Below are 25490 nucleotides of genomic sequence, written 5' to 3' on the forward strand. Positions count from 1 at the left end.
GTTGGCTGAGCAAATGAATCACACTGACTATAGGAGAGTATCTGCCTACTTTGGAGCAAACTCCTTTTAAGCAGTAGCCAGTTATATAAAATCTGTCTGCCCAATAAAACTAAAATAAAAAGTGAAAGTCACACAATCAGTTATAAACCTGAAGAGGCCAGGAAATCATAAAATCAAATCCATTCTTCTTACTGATGGGCAAAGCTGACCTGGGAAACTGATGTGATTTTCCCAAGTACGCACAGGATTTATGAGGACACTCTCTTTGGCAAGTTCTACATGTGACTACTTTAAAGTAGATCTGTGTTTCCCCAGCAAGTACTTTGTGATTAATAATTTTCATGGATTCATACTAAACTGATTTTTGTTAGTCCAAATTAGAGAGCTTTTGACTGTAGTGCCTAATTTTAAAGTACTGTTCAAATTCACTGAACCTATTACTTCTGTAACAGGTGTTACCAGTTTCCAGACATAGTGTCCTCAGTAAATCCTTTTTGAACCTTAGCTTTCCTTCACATTATGATTACAAAGAATGAATGACCATAAAAGGAGAATCTCAGAAATAGCAAAGGAGAACTTAGTGAAAGCAGTATGCAAGGTAGTGTTTTTGTTTTCCTATGTGTGGCTGCAGGAAGAAGGCCTCACCTGTCCCCCTCATCAGTAATTTTCTCCTAGAGTACAGCCAGGGCAAAATTATCCCAGTGCAACTGCCGAATGAGATAGTCATGTTCTAGGAAGACGCTGGCAGGAGCAGAGTAGCCTTTCTGGAGAATACTGTGCTTCCACTGGGAAGAGGAGGGAGAGAAGACAATTCCTCTCTTCACCTACTGGGCAAACACTCCAAAGATATGGCAGCTACCCCCTTCAGCTCCAAGCATAGAAGGCCACTATAAGTAAGAAATGAATGCAGCCGGGCTTTACTTTAAAATGGGAAAAACCTTTCTCACATCAAAGAGCGGAAGTCTGAAGTCCCAAGAACTCTGTTCATCTAGTAAAAATTGCAGCCAAGTTAAGGTTCCAGAAAGTTTGCACATAAGCTCTCTAGTTAGCCATGCACACAGAAAGCGATTGCTTATTTCACTTTTATTGTTCTAAAGAAGCTGTGAGAACTAACTACTGTATCTTCAGCAAAAGTTTGTAGAATGATTACAGCTAGAGTATGTATATGATAGATCCAGTGCCTATGGGAAAAAGATAAGCCATGCTTATAATACCAAAAGATGTAATGACAGGTTCTTTTTACCTTTCCATTTTCTTCTAGGGATGCAGTCTGAAAAAGAAAGTAAGTCCCAAAGAAGAACACTGTCCCTTCAAAGGCAGCCAGAAATGTCCAATATAAGAAGGGGCCCAACTGTAGCATGGCATTGCCAGAAATTTTCCTATTGAGAAATGGGGAGAAAAAAACATTAGTGAAACTTTTCATTTAAACATGCAGTGAAATGTCAAAGGTGGACATGGAGTTTGACCCTGTTATAATGAAGGGGGCTACCCTTAATGGCCTGACAGATTTTTGGTAAAGGGTCAGACTGAGCCAAAGGCTGACCTTCACGCAATCATCTCCTGACTGAGCCACTGGAGTAAACTCTCTAAACTCTTCTAAATTTTTGGCCACTGACAACAATAACATCAACAATAATTTGCTTCTATTTAATGGTACTTATATGCCAGGAACTGGGTTCAGAGTTTTATAGACATTTATTTTCACCCACATAAAAACATGAGATAGGTATTACTACCACTCATATCTGCTAATAATAAGGAGCCTCAGAAAGGTGTAACACAATGGTGCTCAAACTTTGATGCACTTTGGAATCCCCTGAGGATCGTTAAAAACTAATGCCTGGTTGCCATCTTCATTCTGATTTAATTGGCATAAAGTATAACCTGGAGGTCAGGATATTTTTAAAGCCCCCCAGCTGACTTCAATGTGCAGTATAGTCTGGGAACCACTAGTGTAGCAGCTGTGCCAAAGTTCACTTGGTAAGAGACTGAGTTAATATACAATCCTGGATTGACCTGACTTCAGAGCATATGCTCTCAACCAAGCTACCAAGCTTTCCAAGAACAATTAAGATATTTATTTTAATCAAGATTTATTCCTGGAAATTTAACCTTTTTTTTTTTTTTTAGGTCTTACGGTGCCCTTTATATTTTTCCATCAAGTCAAATAACATGTCTGGAGTTGTATAATGATACTTTGATAAATGGGAGGTGGATAGATTAAGTTTAAATCTGTCAAAAATAGTACAACCTTCTCAGCACAAGTCAGAATGCTAAATAAGGCTACCAATTCTAATGGAGCAGGGCTGCAGAAAAAGACGGGTTGGTGCATGTGTTTCTTTTGGATTCTATTTCAAATTGCTCTTAACATTTAATAAATGATATCTAATTACTCAAATAACATACTTGTCGCTAATACTACCAAGAATGTCACTGGGCTGTATGGAGTAAGAAACACCTTTGTAATGTAAATGCAACTGATCCTTGTTCAGTTGGTATTGAGTACCATGGGGTTTCGTGCACATGGCAATTATGCAACTTTTACCTACTAGGATTTCCAGGTGCATGCAGCGATCTGAAACTCAGCGTATGCTCTCTGTCCTAGAAAAATGGCAGAATGAGATAGCTACTTCCCAGAAACAAGCTCTCCCCATAGCCAGTAAGTCATGTTTCCAAGGCAACTAGGAACAACAGGTAAGGCACCTCTGTAAAGATCCTTGTAGGCAGTGCCCAACAACTGCCAGCCAATGCGGCTTTTGACAGTCACTGACTTGGGCTGGAGAAGAAAGGGCAAAAGCAGGAAGTGGTTCCTGTCTTTACAGGCCACTGATGGGAAGTACATCTCATTCAGTGTGGGAAAATAGCAGGAGCAGCATGATACGTTGAATTATAGGTCAGGTTTTCTAGCTGCATTCGAATAAAGAAGCTGTCAAAAACTCAGAATGGGGCAAGCAACGTGAAGGAGAGCATGAGAGAGAATCAAGATCTGGGGAGAGGCTGATGAGCAGCACAGGCCTGAGCACCTCCATATTATGGTGGGCAGCAGGTATACCAGAACGCTTTCTTTTGCCTTTTAAAGCTGTAGAAGAAACAAATTACACCTGTTCCCTCTATAGAAAAACTACAGTTTACTTTTTAAATGTCTCTTAAAAATATAAAAACATCCAATTATGTCGTTTCACATCCAAGTGTTTGGTAATACCCAAGTCACTAAATCACCAAAGGTAAAATCTATAATACACTATACAATGCCACTGCTAATATTAATTGGCATACTGTACAGAAAGCCATATAGGAAGACCAGGGCTTCGTGTTCACAAAGGAACAGTCAGAGTAAATAAACTACCTATACTCTGGTGACAGGTCAAGAGCAGTGTCTTGTCAGAGCAGGCATTCACGGCTTGCAAGTATGAGGTCAAAAAGGAAAGCTGCACTTTGGGCTCAGCAAAAGGTATGCCACGGTCTTTATTTTTGCATCAGATGTGGCAAGTCTATACAAAATTCAATAAATCATGACCTACACCTACAGCACAGTCACTAAAACCTTATGGAAACCCTTACGATATTTTGTACTCAACAGGTTTTTGCAGATTTTTGACATTCTTAATTTATACAAGTGCTCAGCAGAGCCCTGAAGGCTGGAGGAGGGTGTTAGAATAGTAAGATTAATAGCTATCATTGCTTGAAAACTTGTCAGGCACTATTTTTTTAAGTTCTTTAATACATAGTGGCTCATTTATTCCTCACAAAACCATTGTGATTAGGTGCTACTGTTGCCCATATATTACTGAAGATGAAATTGAGGCACATTGCAGTAACCTGCATAAGGTCACACGGTAAGTGGCAGAGGCTTTCAGCCCAGATGTTAGTCTGAGCTCTTGGTGGGACTGAATGGGGGGAATTCAGCTTACTACTCCTCAAACCCCACTTCATTCAGAGCAACTGCACTATTGGGCTTCTCTTTAGAAGTTGTCTGGAAACAACTACAGTTAAAACAATGTTTTAAAACCACTGGCCTGCTAGAAAAAGCACTGGAAAGAGGGCTGAATTCTGATCTTCATTTTGCATCTGGTTGTACTCTGTGTCCTTAGGTAAGTCATTTCTGGGCCCTGGTTCCTTATTTTCATAAAGAGCATAGTAGGAGCTGATGCTTGTAAGACTTCTACCAAAGTTCTAATGATTCTCCTCTAGATCTAATTATGCATTTACAACAAATACAGGATCAGCAGAATATGTAAACACCATGAGGATACAATCAGCAAACTCTAGACTGGGAGAAATTTTACAACATAAATAATCTGGTTTTCTCCACAAATAAATTGCAAGGTTAACCTACACATTAAAAGAGACTCCGAAAGTATATAAACCAATTGCAATGTGCGGACCTTCTTTAGATCTTGATTCAAATAAGCATGCTATGAAAAAAATGAGTCAATTGGAGAAATGTGAACTTGACTATTTGATATTAAGGACTTAAGTGATAGGGTATTATTATTTTTAAAAATCCTTATCTTTAAGAGATGCATACTGAAATAACTGTTTTTGAGATGTGCTTCAAAATAAGCCTGTGATTGAGTAGACGGGGTTATCAGTGGAATAGGAATGTCAAGGAATTGAGAGTTGTTGAAGCTAAGTGGTTAGGACAAGCTGAGTGGTTCAACAACTATTTACATTCATTCATTATATAAATAGCATTCTCTCTACTTTTATGTATGTCTGAAATTTTCTTTAATAAAGACCTTTAAAATGATAAATTTTACAACTGTATAATTCTTAACAATTGCTAAATGTAAATTTTATGAGTCATGCCGGTTAAAAAAAAAAATCCCTTAAATTTGTGTATCTTCATTTCATACAAATAAACTATCCAAACCTCTCTAATGCACTTGCTACCTACTATTTAGCAATGCTTACAATCTGCTGTAAATTAATATCTTTATCCTTAGCTGTAGGCTACAATTCCAAAAATCCAATTAAATCATAAGTTAAACAACTGGGGCTAGTGCCAAGTCCCCCATCCACAGAGAAAAGCATCCATTTTCAACTGACACAAAATGAATACAATGGCTTATGAGTCCATTATTTTCTTCAACAAAACAGTTTTAGAATGGGGCTAATAAAGGAGGGGTGTGGGGCGGCTAATGCTATAGGCACAGTTTACATGAGAAAGGGTAATATAACTTCATCGGTTCAATCTACAACAAGTAGGAATCAATATTCTAAACTACGGAAGATCTTTGTGTATGCTTTTTCTTTTCTTTGCAGTTGAAATATCATGTCTTCCCATGAGACACCAGAACACTATAACAATGTAGGTTTAAGTTTTAGGAATTAGTGACTCTGAACTAAATGTTTCACATATATTCAAGTACAGAACCCACACCTAGGAAATATGTCATTTTCCTGTTGAGCAGTCTGCTTTCAATAGCTAAAAATTCCAAAGAGAACCACATAATCATACCACAAACCAAGTGCATTGTTCTGCATTCTTCCCATCTACAGGTAAAATGAAAACCACAACATTGAAAGTCTTAGGGGGTTTTAACTATATATTTAACTTACATATACAATCGGGGATCTGAGGTCAGAGTGTCAATGTTGATGTGCTGTTCCAGTAGACTATAGGCCAGGATGGGCAAGGATGTGAAGCAGATATTGTACATTGTAAGGTAAGCAGCATCATACAGTGGCTAAAATGAAAAACAACAGAGGAAAGAAAGAAATTTCATGTAACAATCATCTACAAGATGATATTTATGTATGAGGAAAACTTACTAGCTAAAATAAGAAACTTTTTTACATGCTTTTGGTAGTGGCAAAGGAAACTGTAAACAAGGTCACTGCCTAGTAACTATAAAAAAGAAACTAACATATTGTGATGTGTCACATTAATATACCTCCCCTTTAACAGAATCTTATTCAGAATGTTTACATGCTATAAGTTGCATTTCTAATAGACATTAATAACTTTTCAAGGTTGCTTAATAGCTAAAACTAGCTATTCAGGAGTTACTTCAGCAAACACCATTAAGTGTAAGTGAGGAATTCTTAGAGAAACTAAATATAGGCAGCAATCAGCCTGTGTCACAAATGTTTTGGTTAATATTTTACATATTTTTGGTTAGTATTTTCAAGTCCAAATTGTGTAAGTCTTTTCTAACATCCTCTTCCTGAGAAGCCCCACAGTTTCCCATGGCGTGTGTTCTTCCTTCCTGAACTGAGTAATAAACCTAATTTGATCAACTACAAGTGTATTCCTGGTGGTCTTTGACTGGACAACTTGGACAATCTTGAGCTCCTATAACAGAACTTGGCATACAAAAAACAATCAATAAATACTAGATGAATAAATGAATGAGTACAGATTGGAAGCTGTAACATTTGAAAAGGCCTGCTCTGATATTATAAATCCTCCTTTATTGAAAAAAATTTAAAAAATTCTATGAACCTCATTCTGATGAAAGTATTTACATCAGTATTTATCTACACAGTGCTAAAGATTGTCATACAAACATTTTCTGTGGCCTGAATAATTCCCCATACTCATATGTATTTTTCACATGTATAAATGTCCCTTAATAAAATGCATTTAACTATGACAAAAATTAACAAAATAATGTATTTTCAATCAATGGCTACTAAAGATAATTACTATCATAATGAAGACTGACTCCAAAAGGCTGGGAATTACTTGAATGGTGCATTAGTTAGTTTACTAGTTGACTTCAGAACATTTACTGAGTGCCTACTAAATGACAAGTACTAGGGACAGAGATGATTCATCCCCTGTCCACCAGAGAGTTCAAACTCTAGATGGAGAGGCAGAATTGGGGAAACCCCAAGGAGGGGACTACAACTCTAGCTGGCAGGAGAGACAAAGCAAATGATAATGGATGCAACATTCTCCATGAAGTTAAAAGACACTTCCAACATACTTTCTATAAACAAAGATTTAAGCTCAACAAAGATACTCCACTGAATTTAAAAGTACAAAAAAAGGTGTTGCATTCCTTTTTGTTTTCAAAGGAGAGGACTAGTCCGTGGCACATAACACCATACTTTCTTTGGAAACTACTCATTTTCACTAACAAGTAAATTTTTAAAAGTACAACTCAGATTGACTGGTGTATAATTTAGTCTTGAATTTCATTCAAACAAAAGAAGTATCAATCTACTTTTGTTTCACTATGATACTTTAAAATCACATGACCGATAATTGTAATTCTTAGGTACATAATTAGAAGAGACAGAATATTCCCAAAACAAACAGATATAGTTGATAATACTGTTTTTTTTTTTTTAATGAAACCTGTTACAATGTTTTCTTTTCATTAAACAAAAGATATTTAGTATCCTAGTTTTGCTAAAGAAAGGGAAGCTTTTTGTGTAAAGAATCTGAACCCTGGTCCATTTCTACATTCTTCATAGTCTTCCTTGCAAGTTCCAGAGAATGCCTAATGTGCTTCTGGACTGAAAAAGACAGACTACTCATAGGCACTCCAAAGATATTTGCAATAAAGGTTGCTACATTCAGCACTAGCACAAAACCAAAATCAAAAATAAAGATTTTGCACATCACATTACCTCTTGAGCTCTCCTGGTACACTTTTACCTTCCTTTTACCTGGTATACTTTTCCTTTAAGATGTCCACGTTATTCCTTCCCTTACCTCCAGGTCTCTGCCCAAATGTCATCTCATCAGAGAGACCTTTTCAGATGTCTATAACAGCAGCTCTCTCTCCCAGTCACACTCTATCCCTTTATTATGCTTTCTTTTTTCCACCATAGCATATAGCAGTACCCAACATAATATATTTGATTGTTGTCTTTCACCCTATCACTATACACTGCAAGTTTCATGGGGGGAAGAAGTTTGTTTTGATCACTGCAATATTCTCAGCACTTATCCAGGCACAAAGCAGGCAATCAAGAAATAGTTGCCAAATGAATGAACCTACCAGTTGAGCAACAGAAGGAGCCAAACATCAACTCCTATGGAACCATAAGCAGTTAAGGTAATCTAAGAAGACTGAAGACAATCCACGGTTTAAATCTCAGCTGGTTTTATAAGGAGTAAGTCCTTTTTGCCCTAAAACTTGTGCTTGGTAAACACGTTTTAAAAGGATAATAAAGCAACAGACTCCTTTCAAAATGAAAACAGTATTTCCACCAGAACAAGCCAACTTAACCTTTAGCACACTGCTACACATTAGTTAAGAGAATTTCATATATTTTTAATACTTGCATTCATCCAAGAAAGTAAGGAATTAGCAACATTTTGCTCACTAGCAATTTGAATGTTCAAGAAAAACGGATTGATCAGAACTTACGAAACTCTCTAATACTATTAATTCTGAATACAAGAAGGTTGATGACACTTCCGAAAACTGAAAGATGCTTAATTTACAATGAAAGATGATCTGTTTAACTGGCACTACTGGGGGCTAATGACATGGCACTGATGGCAGTATGAGACAGATCACTGAGGTCAAAAATTAACAAAGATATTCAGGCCCTGAACTCAACATGTGACCAAATGGACCTAATAGACATCTACAGAACTCTCTACCCCCAAAACAACCGAATATACATTCCTCTTATCGCCACATGGCACATACTCTAAAATTAAGCACACAATTGGACATAACAATCCACAGCAAATTCCAAAAAACAAAAATCATACCAACCATACTCTCAAACCACAGTGTGATAAAAATAGAAATGAATACCAAGAAAATCACTCTAAACCATACAACAACATGGAAATTAACCTGCTCCTGAATGATTTGGGGGTAAATAATGAAATTAAGGCAAAAATCAAGAATTTCTTTAAAACTAATAAAGAACAAAGATACAACATACCCGAATCTCTGGGACACAGCTAAGGAAGTGTTAAGAGGGAAATTTATAGCACTAAACACCTACATCAAAAAGTTAAAAAGAAGGCCAGGCACAGTGGCTCAAGCCCGTAATCCCAGCAATTTGGGAGGTGTCAACATAGGCAGATCATTTAAGGTCAGGAGTTCAAGACCAGCCTGACCAACATGGTGAAACCCCGTCTCTAATAAAATACAAAAATCAGCCAGGTGTGGTGACAGGCACCTGTAATCTCAGCTACTCAGGAGACTGAGGCAGGAGAAATCAAAATCACTTAAACACAGGAGGCGGAGGTGGCAGTGAGCCAAGATCACACCACTGCATTCCAGCCTGGGCGACAGAGCAAGACTCGGGAAAGGGAAGGGGAAGGGGAAGGGGAGGGGGAGTGGGAGGGGAGGGAAAGAAGGAAGGAAGGAGGGAGGGAGGGAGTGAGGGGGAGAGAGAGAGAGAGAGAGAGAGAGAAAGAAAGAAAAAGAAATCAAATTAACAACCCAACATCACAACTAGAGCAACTACAGAAACAAGAGCAAACCAACCCCAAAGCTACAAGAAAACAAGAAATAACCAAAATCAGAGCTGAACTGAGGGAAACTGAGATGCAAAAAACCATACAAAAGATCAAGAAATTCAGGAGATGGTTATTTGAAAAAATTTAATAATATATATAGACCACTAGCTGGACTAATAAAGAAAAAAAAGAGAAGATTCAAATAAACAAAATCAGAAATGACAGAGCAGATGATACTACAGACACAACAGAAATAAAAAAAAAAAACCTCAGAGACTACTATGAACATTTCTATGCATACAAACTAGAAAACCTACAAGAAATGGTTAAATTTCTGGACATGTACAACCTCCCAAGACTGAACCAGTCAGAAAACCAGGGATTTCCTGAATCCCTCAAAAGACCAATAATGACTTCTAAAACTGCTAATAAAAAGTCTACTAACCAAAAAAAAGCTCATGACCAGATGGAGTCACAGTCAAAATCTACCAGATGTATAAAGAAGATCTGTAGCATTTCTACTGAAACTATTCCAAAAAATTGAGGAGGAGGGACTTCTCCCTAAATCATTCTGAGGCCAGCATCATTCTGATAGGAAAACTTTGGCACAGACACAACACCAACAACAAAAAGAAACAACAAAAAGAAAACTTCAGGCCAATATCCTTGATGTAGATGCAAAAACACTTAACAAAATACTAGCAAACTGAATCCAGCAGCACATCACAAAGCTAATCCACCATGATCAAGCAGGCTTTATCACTAGAATGCAAGGTTGGTTCAATATATGCCAATCAATAAATGTGATTTATCACATAAACAGAACTAAAAACAAAAGCCACATGATCATCTCAATAGATGCAGAAAAGGTTTTCAATAAAATCCATCATGTTAAAAAACTCTCAACAAACTAGGCATTGAAGGAACATTCTTCAAAATAATAAGAGCCATCTAAGAAAAACTCATAGCCGACATCACACTTAACAAGCAAAAGCTGGAAGCATTCCCTCAAAAACTAGAAGAAGAAAAGGATGCCCTCTCTTACCACTCCTATTTAACATAGTACTGGAAGTCCTAGCCAAAGCAATTGGGCAAGAGAAATAAATAAAAGGCATCCAAATAGGAAGACAGGAAGTCAAACTATCCCTGTTTGCAGACAATATGATTCTATATCTAGAAAACCTCACAGCCTTGGCCCAAAAGCTTGACCTGTTAACTTCAGCAAAGTTTCAGGATACGAAATTACTGTACAAAAATCAGTAGCAATCCTATATACGAACAACATCCAAGCTGAGAGCCAAATCAGTAACATAATCCCATTCACAATAGCCACAAAAATAATGAAATGCCTAGAAATACAGCTAACCAGCGAGGTGAAAGATCTTTAAAATGAAAATTGCAAAACACTGCTCAAAGAAATCAGAGATGATATAAACAAATGGAAAAATATTCCATGCTCTTGGATAGGAAGAATCAATATTGTTAAAATGGCCATACTGCCCAAAGCAATTTACAAGTTCAATGCTATTCCTATCAAACTAGTAATTATATTCTTCACAGAATTAGAAATAAATATTTTAATATTCATATGGCACCGAAAAAAGAGCCCGAATAGCCAAGGCAATCCTAAGCAAAAGGAACAAAGCTGGAGGCATTACATTACCTGACTTCAAACTATACTACAGGCTACAGTAACCAAAACAACATGGTATGGTACAAAAACAGACATATATAAAACAATGGAACAGAACAGAGAGCCCGGAAATAAGGCCACATATCTACAACCATGTGATCTTCAACACAGCTGACACAAACAAGCAATGGGGAAAAGAATCCCTATTCAATAAATGGCACGGGATAACTTGCTAGCCACATGCAGAAGATTGAAACTGAACCCGTTTCTTATGCCATATACAAAAATCAACTCAAGATGGATTAAAGACTTAAATGTAAAACCTAAAACTATAACCACCCTGGAAGATAACCTAGGATATACCAGTCTGGACATAGGAGCTGGCAAAGATTTCATCACAAAGATGCTGGAGGCAATAGCAACAAAAACAAAAACTGACAAATGTTACCTAATAAAGAATTTCTGCATACAAGAAGATGACTATCAACAGAGTAAACTGACAACCTACAAAACGGGAGAAAATATCTGCAAATGATGAATGTGACAAATGTCTAATACCCAACATCTATAAGGAACTTACATAAATTTGTAAGCAAAAATCAAATCACCCCATTAAAAAGTGGGCAAAGGACATGAACAGACACTTTTCAAATGAAAACAAACACGCAGCCAACAAGCATATGAAAAAACGCTCAACATCACTAATCATTAGAGAAATGCAAATCAAAACAAAAACAAGGTATCATCTCATACCAGTCAGAATGGCTATTATTAAAAAGTCAAAAAAGAAAAAAAACCAGATGCTGGCAAGGTTGCAGAAAAAAGGGAACACTTGTAGAATGCTGGTGAGAATGTAAATTAGCCATTGTGGAAAGCAGTGTGATGATTCCTCAAAGACCTTAAAACAGAATTACCATTCAACCCAGCAATCCCATTACTGGGTATATACCCAAAGGAATATAAATTATTCCACCATAAAGACACACACACACGTTTACTGCAGCACTCTTCATAATATCAAAGATATGTAATCAACCTAAATTCCCATCAATGGTAGACTGGAAAAAGAAAATGTGGTACATATACACCGTGAAATACTACGCAAACATAAAAAAGAATAAGATCACGTCATTTGCAGCAACACGGATGGAGCTGGAAGCCATCATCCTAAGCAAACTAATGCAGAAAGAGAAAACCAAATACAGCATATTCTCACTTGTAAGTGGGAGCTAAACAATGAGAACATATGGACACAAAGAAGGGAAAAAGACACTGGAGTCTACTTCAGGGTGGAGAGTGAGAGGAGGGAGAGGATCAAAAAGCTACCTACCAGGTACTATACTTTTTACCTGGGTGACAAAATAAACTGAACACCAAACTCCTATGGCATGAGTTTGCCAATATAAACCTGCACATGCACTCCTGAACCTAAAAGTTAAAAAAAAAAAAAAATGCTGCCAAAGAATTAGAAGAAAATCACTTCCTACCAGGAGGAACCAAGAAGAATACATAAGTGTATTCATAAGTGTACTTTGTATTCACAGAAGCGTATGTAAAGCTTGCCTTTGAAATTTAGAAACTTAACACCTATGGCAATGTGGTAGCTCAGTTTGGAAAAATCATTGAACTTCTCATAGATTAATTATAAAATTTCTGAGTCACTGAGTATTATAAGCTCCTGTATTTTGTTATACCTCCCATTAGAAGCAATGTCAAATCCATTACAGTTTTTAAAACAAAGATGCCTCGCCATCCTACCACTTATGTATCAAGTTAATATATAACATATTCCTTATGTAATACATGTTCAGAAAACAACAGAAGGCAAAACATCTATAGCTGCTTTACATAATCCAAGGCTTTCTCTAGGAATCACAGGTTCTTGGATAGCTTAAAGATTAATGTTTTTCTATAAAACTAACCTGAGAGCCTGCAAAGTTGGGAGATTTCATCTGATAAAATATTAAACTATAACATTTTAGAATTATGAAACATTTTATACATTGATAAAAAGAAAAAATTCAAAATACTCTTTTTAATGTTATCACATCTCCAACAGGATGTACCAAAAGCATTTCAAAATGAAGATAACAATAAGAAAGCTAGTAAAGCAAAGACATACACATTTGCTATCGTCAAAACCAAGAGATCCTTTTACTTTGTATATACATCTCTAATCTCTATAAATCTAATATATAAGGGTAATTTATTAACAGCAAATATTATAACCACATTATAACGAAAACTTGGGAAACAAACCTGTTGCGAGAATCCACAGAAGAACTGGTACAAAAACTGTGGCAAAATGAAACAAAGGTTCTGAAAAAAAAAATGAAGACAAGGATTAACATTTTCACTTAATCAACTTGCTAAACTAAAATGGGAAACTATATTCCAAATAGTTTATAATTATTCCTAAATCCTTCTAATGCCAGAATGCAATAAACCTCTATTCCATAGACATAAGGAAACAACTAAAAAAATGATTAATTCATATTAAGGCCAACTTTTGCCCTATCAAGGCAGAAGAGGATCTTATTTACTTAATGAGAATCTGTTGCTATCCTTCTTCCAGGAAATAAATGAGCTCATCCAATATGAACACCTAATGACACTGTATCTTTAACACCAATTAGATTTGCAAACCATATAGTAGACTGACAATGCTGCAAGTGTACATTTAAAGTCAATTAATGCCAACAAATAGTTGGGAAATTATTATAGATTATGTTGACACTAACAATATCAACTAATGCTTTAATGCCTTTATTACTATCTCATCAAACAATCAACATATCATTATTGAGCATCTACTACACACAAAGATGGCACACAGATAATACCAAAAAAAGAGTCAACTTCTTTTTCCTAAGTCAGGGACCCCCTCCCCTCCCCCGAGGATGCACAGCAGGAGGTGAGCGGCAGGCAAGTGAGCATTAGGGCCTGAGATCCCTGGTGCCAAAAAGGTTGGGGACCACTGTCCTAAGGGACATATTGTTTAATTTTAGAAATACTAAAAAGACAAGCAGAAAAGAAACACAAGCTGGGAAGTCATAAGGTAGTAAAAGTTACTAAGTGTGATTGTAAAATACTGAAATTAATGTCTTTAAGCAAAACTACCAGGACTAGAATTTTCAAATAACTGCTATTCTTCAAAGCAGGCTGTGAGCTTCTTTGCTGTTACTTGTTCATGATGTCTCTGAACTTCTCTTCGAGAAGCCCCTTCAACAGCCCACTTTCCAGTCATGCCAGAAAACTAGTCTCCTCCCTTCTGTCAGCTAATTCTCCAGAATTAGCTCTAGGAGACTTGAGACTGTTTTTAAAAATCAAATGCAACCCCAAAGGATGAACATCTACCATAGCTGAGGATATTTAGATCAATGTACTACTGACTCTGGAGGATGTTTCTAAAGAAACGAGCTCAACATGTTTTGAATCACCCCTGCAGCATGAGTCAGAGCTCCCAAGGTCATCACCTGGAAAAGCAACACTCATTTGTACATTATCAGTTCTGGTACAATGCAAAATATAGTCCATAGTATTTCTAGAGTCACAGTTTATGAAAAAAATAAGTGTTCTGAGGTTGAAGCAGGTAGAGCTCAGTAGGGGATCACAAGGTTGCTTCATGACAAGGGAGAGTGGGTATCTACCTCACCCACCAGAATCTAATTTTCATGAGAACAGGGACACTGCCTGTCTTACACCATGGTGTATCCTCAAGCACCTAAAACAGGCCTTGGCACATGGTAACACGTTTAAAATATATTTGTTGACTGACTGAATAAAGAAGTTAGAACTTGAACTATGAATAAAGATGAACAGGACATGTTGATGGCAGGAACCAAGGCAAGAATGTATATATTTTAAACTTATATGGTAAGACAGGGTCACATTGTGGGGTGCATTAAAAGCCAGACTAAAGCTGAGACAATGGAGAGTAAAGTTTCTAAGGGACAAGTTGAAAAGTGGCATTCTTTAAACACTAATCTAGCTGAATTATATAAGGAGGATTAAATGGAGAAACAGAAGGTAGGAAGACCTGTCACTGAAGTACTCCAGGAGTGGGCAATAACAATTTGAAGACGATGGCGAGAGGACAGAAAGACCTCTTAGCTCAGCCAAATAGAGTTGAAAATTTTAGAAATCCTCTTGGCACAAAAGATAGTAATAAAAAAGAAATACTGCTGAGTCAGTAACCAAGATGATAATGAGCCTAGAGACACTAACTAAGACAGAGAATATAATCTACATAAATAACCACTGGTCAACATTTGCCATTTTAAAGCTTGTTTTGTTCTCCTTAACAGAGCATTCCTTCCATCTGGTGGCAGTTGCTTAAACTGCAGGCCAAAACTCAAAAGAGGCAAAATAAGCCTCTGGAATAGGTTCAGATTACTAGGCAGATCTGAATGACAAATCTTCAAGGGATCTCCTGCTAGGTGGAGGTCAAGAGAGAATAACTCTTTATTTCCATAAGCTACTGTTACTGGGTGCAAGGCCCAAAAGACCTTAACTGTGACACATAAAAAGTCCCGGATTTGGAGTAAATGAGTCTATGGTGGAACATCGTCTCCTGGATGGAAAGCCAAAGGCAAGTTATATCATCTCTCTGAGCTCTACTTTCCATGTATCTTAAATGGAGATAATACTACTTGTCTCATAGGATGTTTGTGAGGATTACATTTTTAAAAAAGTGATTTTGTGAACTCACAAAATACCTTACACATATTGGGTTACCATCATCATCATGATCTTCCTCCTCCACAGTGTTTGGCCTGGCTACCAGCAAATACCGGCTAGCAGGGTCTTAGAATAATTTGTGAAACTGGGTTCATAGTTTTATAAATAAATACTTTCTTTAAATATAAAGTTAGTAAGAAAGACCTAGAGTTGACTATAGACAACTCTAGGTCTTTGTGCTGAGCTTTAACTCTTATAAAATCAGGGTATGAAATTCAAATATGACTACTTGAATCATATACTCTTATAAAATATAGGGTATGAAATTCAAATATGACTACTTGAATCATATACTAAATACTATATGATTCGAGTAGTTGGAAGATGCACTAAATACTCTATCTACAAACTAGAATCTAATTAAGAAATTTAGTAAATTCTATTCCCTGGTAGACAATAACAGGTATGCAGACTCAGTCTAATGTATACACTAATGCTTCGTGATAAAAGGAAACCAAGGTATTGTTGAGGAAACTACTTCAGTGTCCAATATTGGGGATTTGCGATGTTGCACAATTATGTTTTGGAAGAATATTAAGTTGAGTGAGAAAAATGTTCACAATATAAATTAAGTGAAAAAGGCAAAGTGCAAAGCAATATGTATTATACCAATAGGTATGAGGTTTCTTTTGGGAACGATAGAAAAGTTTTAGAATTAGACAATGATGATGGTTGCACATCATAGTGAACACACTATAGTCATTGAATTATAAACTTTAAAATGGTGAATTTTAGGCCAAGTGTGGTGGCTCAAGCCTGTAATCCCAGCACTTTGAGAGGCTGAGGGGGGCAGATCACTTGAGGTCAGGAGTTCAAGGCCAGCCTGGCCAACATGGTGAAACCTTGTCTCTATTAAAAACACAAAAATCAGCCAGGTGTGGTGGCAAGGGCTTGTAATCCCAGCTACTCGGGAAGCTGAGGCATGAGCATCATTTGAACCCAGGACACAGAGGCTACAGTGAGCCAAGATCACACCACTGCACTCCAGCCTGGGCAACAGAGAGACACTCTGTCTTTAAGAAAATGTTTCTTTAAAAAAGGTGAATTTTGTTAAATTATGTCTCAAAAAAATTTTAAAAACCCATATGTAGTGTATAGTGTATAAAAGTACAAAAAAATACATATATACATTAATTTGTACAGACAAAAGACCAGCAAGGTCACATATCAAAATGTTACCAGTGGTTCTCTTGGTTGGCATGCTTATAGACAATTTATAAATGACTGCAAAAATTTCATTTTAGAAAATTTTTATTTTTGTAGAGACAAGGTCTCTCATTATTGCCCAGGCTGGTCTCAAAATCCTGACCTCAAGTGATCCTCCCACCTTGGCCTCCCAAAGCACTAGGATTACAGGAATGAGCCACTAGCAAGCCAAAATGTTCTATTTTTTGACTGGTGTGATGGTTACATGGATGGATACAATTGGCAAAACTCGTGGAACTGTACACTTTTGATGAATACACTTTATTGTATTTAATTTATATTTCAATAAAGAGGGCTTAAAAATTCCTACCAAATATTTTGCATCAAAAGGAATCTCTGTTTTCTGATTCATCCAATAGACAACCTCTGCTTTGTTGACTGCAAATTTCAGTATGAGATAGCAAAAGCAGCATAAAAAAAAAAAGGAAGAACACCACCACCATGACCAAGCTGAGTCAATGCTGGATTAAAAAGAAATTAAATTACATATATTTTATCACATACCTTATAGAAGAAGTACTGTACAAGGTGTGCTATTCTCACATAATATAGATGTCCATGAGCCAATAGCAGTTTCTTTAAGTGTTTAAACTTTGGAACAGAATAATCGCTATTCCTAGCTGCTTGGCGACCTTCTTTGCCTTTAATACCTAAAAGAGAGTATCTCTATACAGTGAGCATTTTCTAGAATAAATGACTCCCTGATTTATTTTCATAGTTTCAACTTGGTTAAATGTTATAGTTCAATTCTATCATTTAGTTTTCCTTTTTTAAAAACCAAAAGAGCTTTCTTTAACAGTGACACTGAGACTTACCAAATAATTTAAGTTTAACTGGTAACTCCCTATTTGTAACACAGCATACAACAATTAAATAGAATCATTATTTCAATCATTACAAGGCAAAAATTATCTGAAGGAAAAAAATTCAACTTAAAAATTATTAAGTCACTCAGTAAGGGCTAAATTGTGTATGACCCTAGACTAGGTGCTATATTAAGGCAACTCAGAAACCTGGGGTTTGTGGTCTAGGGGCTCAATGAGAAGACGGTGAAATTCTTTCATGAATGAAACCCTGACTAGCAGCGCAAGGGTTCTATGAGCTCGAGCAGCTTTAGGCCATTTGACACTTGGATAACCAATGAGTAGAACTTAAAAGTTGCACAATAAATAGGAATACTTCCAAATGAAAAGAACAATTTGGGAATCTAAACTGCAGTACAATAATTCCCAAGATACGAATTCCATATCTGGTCCTACCACCCTGCCAAAACAAACAAACTAGCTAACTAACTTGCTGGGGAGTTAGCTGTGCTGCCTAATAGCAACCAGAGAAGGAAAAAGTGACACAGGTGGTGGAAAAGCTGTTGTTGCATGTCAATATATAAATTCAACACTACAGCCCAAACCACCCATTAATACTGCCATGTTAAAAACAGCCAATCAATTATCACTTCTCAGCCCCAAACAGTTGAGGTCTCAAAAGATATAGGACAGCAACATAAGTAGGCAGTCTGGCCAGGGGCAGAAAATCAATAAAAGTTTCACGCATGCTGTCAAAGTAAGAGCTAAACAATCAATTGTGCTGCCAGTAGCTTTGGGAAATTCACTCTACTTGGCTAATTGAAAAACATCCTTTAACTTTGTTACATTGCTACATTTCTACCACAGGGCAGGACCTTGGGATGGACATGTTGCATGATCAGATGAGGCATTCATTTAATTAACAATTTTAATTCCAAAATTCAAATTCAAGATGAGCAACCAAAACAGCCACTCTAGAATGTAAGACCACACTACCTAAAAGCAATACTGATACTTTTTACAGCTGCCATCTCATTAGATGTATCTTACCTATTCCCACATGGGATTCCAAGATCATACTAACATCATTGGCACCATCACCTATCGACAGAGTTATTGGGCTGCCTTTTAAATTCTTCACCATTCTGACAATCTAAATATTAAATACAAAAGAGGTATAAAAAAGGTCAAAGAAGAATGTAAGATTGGACTACTTTAGGGGTTTATGCCTCATTCACAATTGTAAATAGCGGCCTTGCAAACAGAAAGGTAGTTTGTGCATATACAGTCATCCCTCAGTATCCTTGGAGGATTGGTTCCAGGACCCTCGTAGATACCAAAATCCTCCTGCATACTTTAAATCATCTCTAGGTTACTTTTAATACCTAACTACAATGTAAATGCTATGTAAATAGCTGTCATACTGTATTGTTTTAAAATCTGTATTATTTTTATTGTTATACTATTCATTGTTTGTTTTATTCTAATGTTTTCAATCCACAGTTGTTTGGATCTGTGGATGCAGGACCCATGGATACGGAGGGCCAACTGTAGTATGTATAATAGTGTCAAATTCACAGATGCAGAACAACACAGCCATTCAAAATGTAACACCAGCACCCACTTGTCCTAGTTCTGTGATATATGAACTCTCAAAAACTTTGCCTCTCATGCATATTAGAGGTCAATACATTTCCTTCTTTTGTCATTGCATCATGTGTTCTTTCAGATCAGATGTTGAATGTGTAACAGTAGAAGCCAGAAAGCTGATTTGGGGTAACACACATAGGGCCACCAGAACCAAGTAGGAAGTCAGTGAACAATGTTTTTGGTTACTTGCTACTCTCTCCTCCCTGCTGACACTCTCACCTTCCCTAGAAGCACATCAACACTTATTCCAACTTACCTAATGTTAAATTCTTGCACCTATCTGGCTGCCAACTAAACTTTAATAAATCTCTCACTGCTCAATATGGTCCGACCTCTCCTATGAGTAGCTGTATTTTAAAAGAGGTGTACTAAAGGGGTTGACATTTGCAGAAAGATGCCCAAGATATGTGTACAAAGCCTGTCACTATTCCCTGAGTGTTTCTTCAAGATGTATAAATGATACTGTGTAGTTCAGGGACATGTTCATAACAGGTACTGAATAAAATGTTCATCCCTGGTATTAAAATATTTCTGCCTTGGGGTTCTCAAAAAACCTCCTGGCAGAGTTACTTGTGGGAAGTGTATTGGGTAATCAGCTGCCCTCCTACCCTATATTTTAGATAATCACTGTTTGATGTGGTAAGCCACAAAACCCCTTGGAATCTAGCAGTTTAAAAAAAATAATTTAGTAACTAAATAATGCTTTGCAAAAATACTGTCCTCACAATTGTTCTGACCAGTTAACATAAATAAAATCCATTTTCAACATAACTGGAGTGATTAAAAATAATTCATGAGACTAAGGCACCCTGCGGTTATTTCTTTAAATAGAATTCAATCAGGTTTTAGTTGTATTAAATAGTACAAAAAACCCCACATCGAATTCCACTTCACACAAAAATGATGTGACTATGAGATGCCAACTTCCCCCAATCCTTCCCCTCAACTTGGTTCTTCTTTAAAACTTTATAGAAGACTGTCAGAAATAACCTGTAAGTGAAAGAATAAAAGACAAAATTAAAGAACCCAAACTAAATTTGTTTTTACTAGGCTACAATAATGGTTAACTAAGTGCACCTGTTACACTGTGTGCAGTAACAATTTGTACCTCAAGGAAAAAATACGCAGCCAGGGAAGGTTTAGGGAAGGCAATAAAATTATCAAGGGTGACAGCTTCTGCATGAAAATATAGACTACAAAGAGTAAAACTCATCACTGTAGAAAGATAAAAGGATATACAATCATGGACCATAAAATCACGAAGGGATTTAGATTCGTAAACATAGACTTTTTCACTCAGCCCTAGGTCAACTGGATTAAGACCTCTTCAATCTCTAGGATAGCTTCATGAAAAAAAAAAAATTTACCAAAATACTATTTATTCATCAACTATAATAGCTTGCTTTATATTGTATACAGGAATGTGCTAAGAGCCAAAACAGATATAAGGTTTTATTACACACCTTAAAAAGCATATAAATGAAGTAGTAGAGTTAGGTCATGAGTACAAGAATATTAGATAAGCAGATGAACAATACAAAGTAACAAAATGTAGCATCTGTGCAGGAATGCATGATATTGTCATTCACATAAGAAGGCCTAGGATGCCAGAGAAGGGAGAAGACACCACATGACAGAGTGATCAGGAATTTTACAGAAGGAAGAGTGATTTGATGTAAATCATGAAATATTAGTATGACTCGCATATGACAAAGAAAGAAAGGAGTATTCCAGAGAATCGGACTAGCATATCTAAGAGCACATAGCCAGACAAATACAGTACATGCTGAGAGAATAGGTCTGGCTTGCCCAGATCAATTGGAATTTTCATATAGGGAACACGGACAGAAATATCTGGAGCTAGTTCAACAGGGAGTGATATGAAAGTGACAGCAGGATGTAGGAAGAACTGGAGGAAAGCAAGACTGTGGGTGAAGAGAGATGTTAGGTGGCTAGTTCCAGGAGTTCAGTGAGCTATTGAAAGGCCTGGCCCTGAAAGGTAATGAAAAGAAAGGAATAGACGGAAAAGACAATGTAACAAGAAACGGACAAAATTTAGTGACTAAGACTACAATGGAAGAGTAATGTATGTGGTATGTGGGAAGGCAACACAGGTTTCAAGGTTTTGAATCTAGAAATCTGGAAGTACACTGAGGTCAGTCATAGAAAAAGAAGATGCCAGGGAAAATGATGGTTGGACTCTGGAGAAGTCAGATTTGGGGTGATAATGCCACACCCAAGAATACATGTTTGGGAAACAGGTGAAGAAGTAAAGTAGATCACCAAATACTTGGATTGGAGGTAGTGACTTGAATATCACCTACATGAACATGACAGCTAAGTATGTAATATCCTGCAAAAAATAACTATAGTGACAGAAATAAAACAGAATGAGGACTAAACCACAAGTGGTGGCATAATTAAGATGGAAGCAGCAGCATGGGGTCAGGAACCTGCCTGGCAGTGAAGCACTCAGAACCCAGGTGAGCAATTTGAACAGCATACACTGAACGTAAGGGGAAAAAAAGAGGTCGCTGTTGCAGGAAAGCCTCTGACTAAGGGGACGGATACTTTTGAATAGTGTATTCTGGTTGGATCTGATTCCCAACCTGGGGCCAAGAGAGGTTTTCAAGATTGAAGAAAAGAAAGAAGAGCCTCTGATTGCAGTGGGGACTGAGAGCTAGAAGGCAGACAGAAGAAATGCCCCAAATATGATGGGCGCTGTGTGTGTGTGTGTGTCCGCGTGCAGTATGTAAAAGAAAAGCCACAGACACTTAGAGCAACCGGTTAAAGAATCTGATGAAGCAAGACTAACACATATGAAAGAATATCCTATAGCATATATGGAAATGAAAAAGTAGGTAACCGAGACTCTAAGTTTCCTTGTACCTAGTGAATACAAAGAAGCAAGATGAGGCAGATCAATTTGGACTGGAGGAGCTGGAAAAGAAAGCATGTAGGAGGTGGCCCTTCAGCTAGGTTTCAATATGAGTAAAATTTTTGTTAGGCCAGGGGAATTCAGAGAGAATGCCAGTTGAGGAAATGATGTGACAAAAGTTTTGAAAGTTGCCCTGAGTATGACATATGGAAGACCACGGAAGAACAACCAACAGGAATGGAGAATGTACGCCAGAGAAAGGAGTGACAGTGGACACAAAATACAAAATATGTAAAGCCATGTTAAGGGACAACAGTGGGGAGCCCCAGGCGCCACACTCAGTCAACTGCCCTTCATCCTAAGGGACTATGAAACTACTGAAAGTGTCCGAAAAAGAATATATGATAGGAAGAGTTATGTTTTAACAAGATTAATTTGGGAGTGTGGAGAGATTAAAAATGGATGGGTGAAAGCAAGGAAGCCAGTGAGGAGACTAAATCAAATAGTCTATGTGTAAAGTCATAAGGGCTTGGACTAGTTGGGCAGTAAAAGGTTTTGAAAGATGGCATCAAAATAAGAGCTATGACAAAAGGTAGGACCAACAGAACATGGTGACTATATATAGAGGGAGATGAGAAGGATCAAAAGTAGTTTTGAGACATAGGGAGCAAGAGAAAAATGGCACCGGTAACAAGAACAATATAAAAGAAAAACCATACTGGTCTGAGGAAGAAAATTTTAAGATCTAATAAAAAGTCACTAAGTTGACAAATAAAATGTTAGGACCATGGACCATCACAGAGACCATCAAAGGATAATTTTAAGGAGGATATAATTGATGGTATCAAGAACAAACGAGAAATGAGAAAGAGAATGGAAGACTACACAAGGGATGGGCCAGGTCTACCTGCAGGCAAGCCAAGGGAGTAAGAAGAGCAGAAAGAACACACAGAGCTAATGTCATAAGGGATCTAGGAGCAGTGGCAGCAGGCAAAAAGCACTCATCAGAGAAAAAAGTCTGGAAGGTGAGGAACTGGGATAGCCAGATTGAGGGGACAACAAGGTGCAGCATAAGTTTAATTCAAAATGGGAAAAGATTTCTGAGTCTGATTACAAAAAGAAAGAAGCCTTGGAGGAAGAAATTAGATGGTAATAATGGCCCTTTGAAGAAGAAATAATTTTTTAAAAAATAAACATTTCCACATATGTGTACAGAAGTATCCAGAATGGAACGTTAACTAATGTTCACAGTTACCTGGGCTTTCTGTAACGGTGCCATCCGACAGCAGAGTACTGCAGTACACTTCATACATATTTGTAGGAAAATGCTTTTGTAATTGTTTGAACTAGAGTCTTGACTGGAATTTAGTATGAGTGACAATGTGGAGCCATCTATGATTAATCCATATTCCTGATGTTCTGTCCATGCTCTGAAAAAGAAAAACAATGCTGTGTTTGAATTTATTATAGATTTCTATTTAGGATCCAGATTTTTTTTTTTAACAACAAAGGGGGTGGTCCCAGGTAAGGGGAGTCATCAATCTGGTTCCTCAACCTGTTCACTCTAAAGAAGCAACTGCCTCTAATAATGGCACAACAGTGATTTGCAATCATATCTTTGAGACCCGAGTTGCACATATAGATGACTACAGGTTCTAAAAGGTCAACTTGGTGAGGCCACATTTCCCAGTTATTTAATCAAACAATTGTCTAAGTGTTGCTGTAAAGGTACTTTGTAGATGTGATAAAAATCCACAAGCAGTTGATTTCAAGTAAGAGAGATCATCCTAGATAACTAGAGTGGGCCTTATTCAGTCACTTAAAAGGTTTTAAGAGCAAAGCTGAGACTTCCTGATGCAGTAGCCTTAGCTACTTCCTGAGACTTCCTAAGGCAATAGCCTTAGCTCATGCCTGAGAGTCCCAGCCCTTCCTAAGAGCCTATCCCATAAACCTAGACCTGCCCAGCTAGATAATACAGTTAGTTGCCCAAGCCAAGTCCTAACAATAAATCTCTCAATATATTCTTTTACTGGCTCTATTTTTCTGGTTGAACTTTGACTAATACAAACTTTTTTTTTGATGTTTAGAAAATAAAGAGATTAAGCAGCCTGCCTCTGTTTAAGAAACATATAGTGAGTATTTGGAATTAAAATCAATTAGTTAAACTCTGCTATGAAGACAAATCATCAATTAGTCTGAAACTCCCTAACAATACAGGGAAAAGACAAATGGCTTTGGGGCAAACATATATATATGTATGTTTTTTTTTTTTCTTTAAATGTATCATTTTACATACTAGCTTAGTGGTTCTCTAGCCATCCCATTCGAATCATCTGGGTGGCTTTAAAAATTGCCCATGCCTGGGGCCTATCCCCAGACCAATTAAATCAGAGTACCTTGGCCAGGGCTTGGTTTTATATATATATATAGTATATATATAATATACTTTATATATATATTATATATATATATATATAAAATATTTTATATATATTATATATATATATAGTAAAAGCTTCCTAGGTGGTTCTCATGTGTAGCCAGGACTAAGAGGTGTTAGGTGTCAGGAAAGACAAATGTGTAACAGGTGCCAAGTATTTAAGAAAAATATAGTGTAAAACTAACAACTGAGAAAATTCTGCCAATTAACTTTTATTTTTCAATTAGGAAACAAACGAGTGGTTATTCAAGTTTTGCTCTGGGGAATCTTGGATGCCATTTGACAACCACTGCAGTGGAAGCGTTCGACAAAGCAGGATCTCAGAGATTGTTATCTAATTTAATGCTACTCAAAGTTTAATGTGCAAAGGAATCACCTGGGAATCTTGTTAAACTGCAAATTCGGATTCGTTAGGTGTGATGTGAGATTTTGCATTTCTAAAAAGCTGCCCAGTGACAATGGAGTTGCCATTCTAAAAAGCTTTGAGTAGTGAGGGCCTAATATACCTCATCATTCCTTTATTCCATATTTCTTCAGTGTATACTGCTAATACCGTAACATTTTATACTTACCCATATTTTGCTGTATAATTTTATTCACTAAATAAAGAGACATCAATGATGTGTTCTCTTTCTTTGCCCCCCTACTCATATATTAATAGCTTACTTACGGGGCTGAAAACAGCAACTCAATAACCAATGAAGAAATAACTTGCGAACACCAACTATAAGCACACTATATAGAGAAATACAAAG

General features: G+C 37.0%; 1 protein-coding gene across 6 annotated transcripts in view; it reads right to left on the minus strand.

Moving 5' to 3' along the window:
- Window positions 1–25490, minus strand: part of ATP11C (ATPase phospholipid transporting 11C (ATP11C blood group)) — a 203760-nt gene that overhangs the window by 18140 nt on the left and 160130 nt on the right. For all 6 annotated transcript variants that reach the window (XR_012429817.1, XM_015443943.4, XM_015443940.4 and 3 more), the window contains 6 exons: window positions 23551–23725; window positions 18818–18920; window positions 17469–17614; window positions 13278–13337; window positions 5563–5690; window positions 1244–1379 (listed from right to left, as the gene is read on the minus strand). Coding sequence is in view for 5 of the 6 variants with exons in the window: in XM_015443943.4 (XP_015299429.1) it covers window positions 1244–1379; window positions 5563–5690; window positions 13278–13337; window positions 17469–17614; window positions 18818–18920; window positions 23551–23725 (748 nt within the window). In the remaining variant the exon portion in view is untranslated. The remainder of the gene's footprint in view (window positions 1–1243; window positions 1380–5562; window positions 5691–13277; window positions 13338–17468; window positions 17615–18817; window positions 18921–23550; window positions 23726–25490) is intronic.

Source organism: Macaca fascicularis, chromosome X (assembly GCF_037993035.2).
Source record: "Macaca fascicularis isolate 582-1 chromosome X, T2T-MFA8v1.1".
In the NCBI taxonomy this organism is placed as follows: domain Eukaryota; kingdom Metazoa; phylum Chordata; class Mammalia; order Primates; family Cercopithecidae; genus Macaca; species Macaca fascicularis.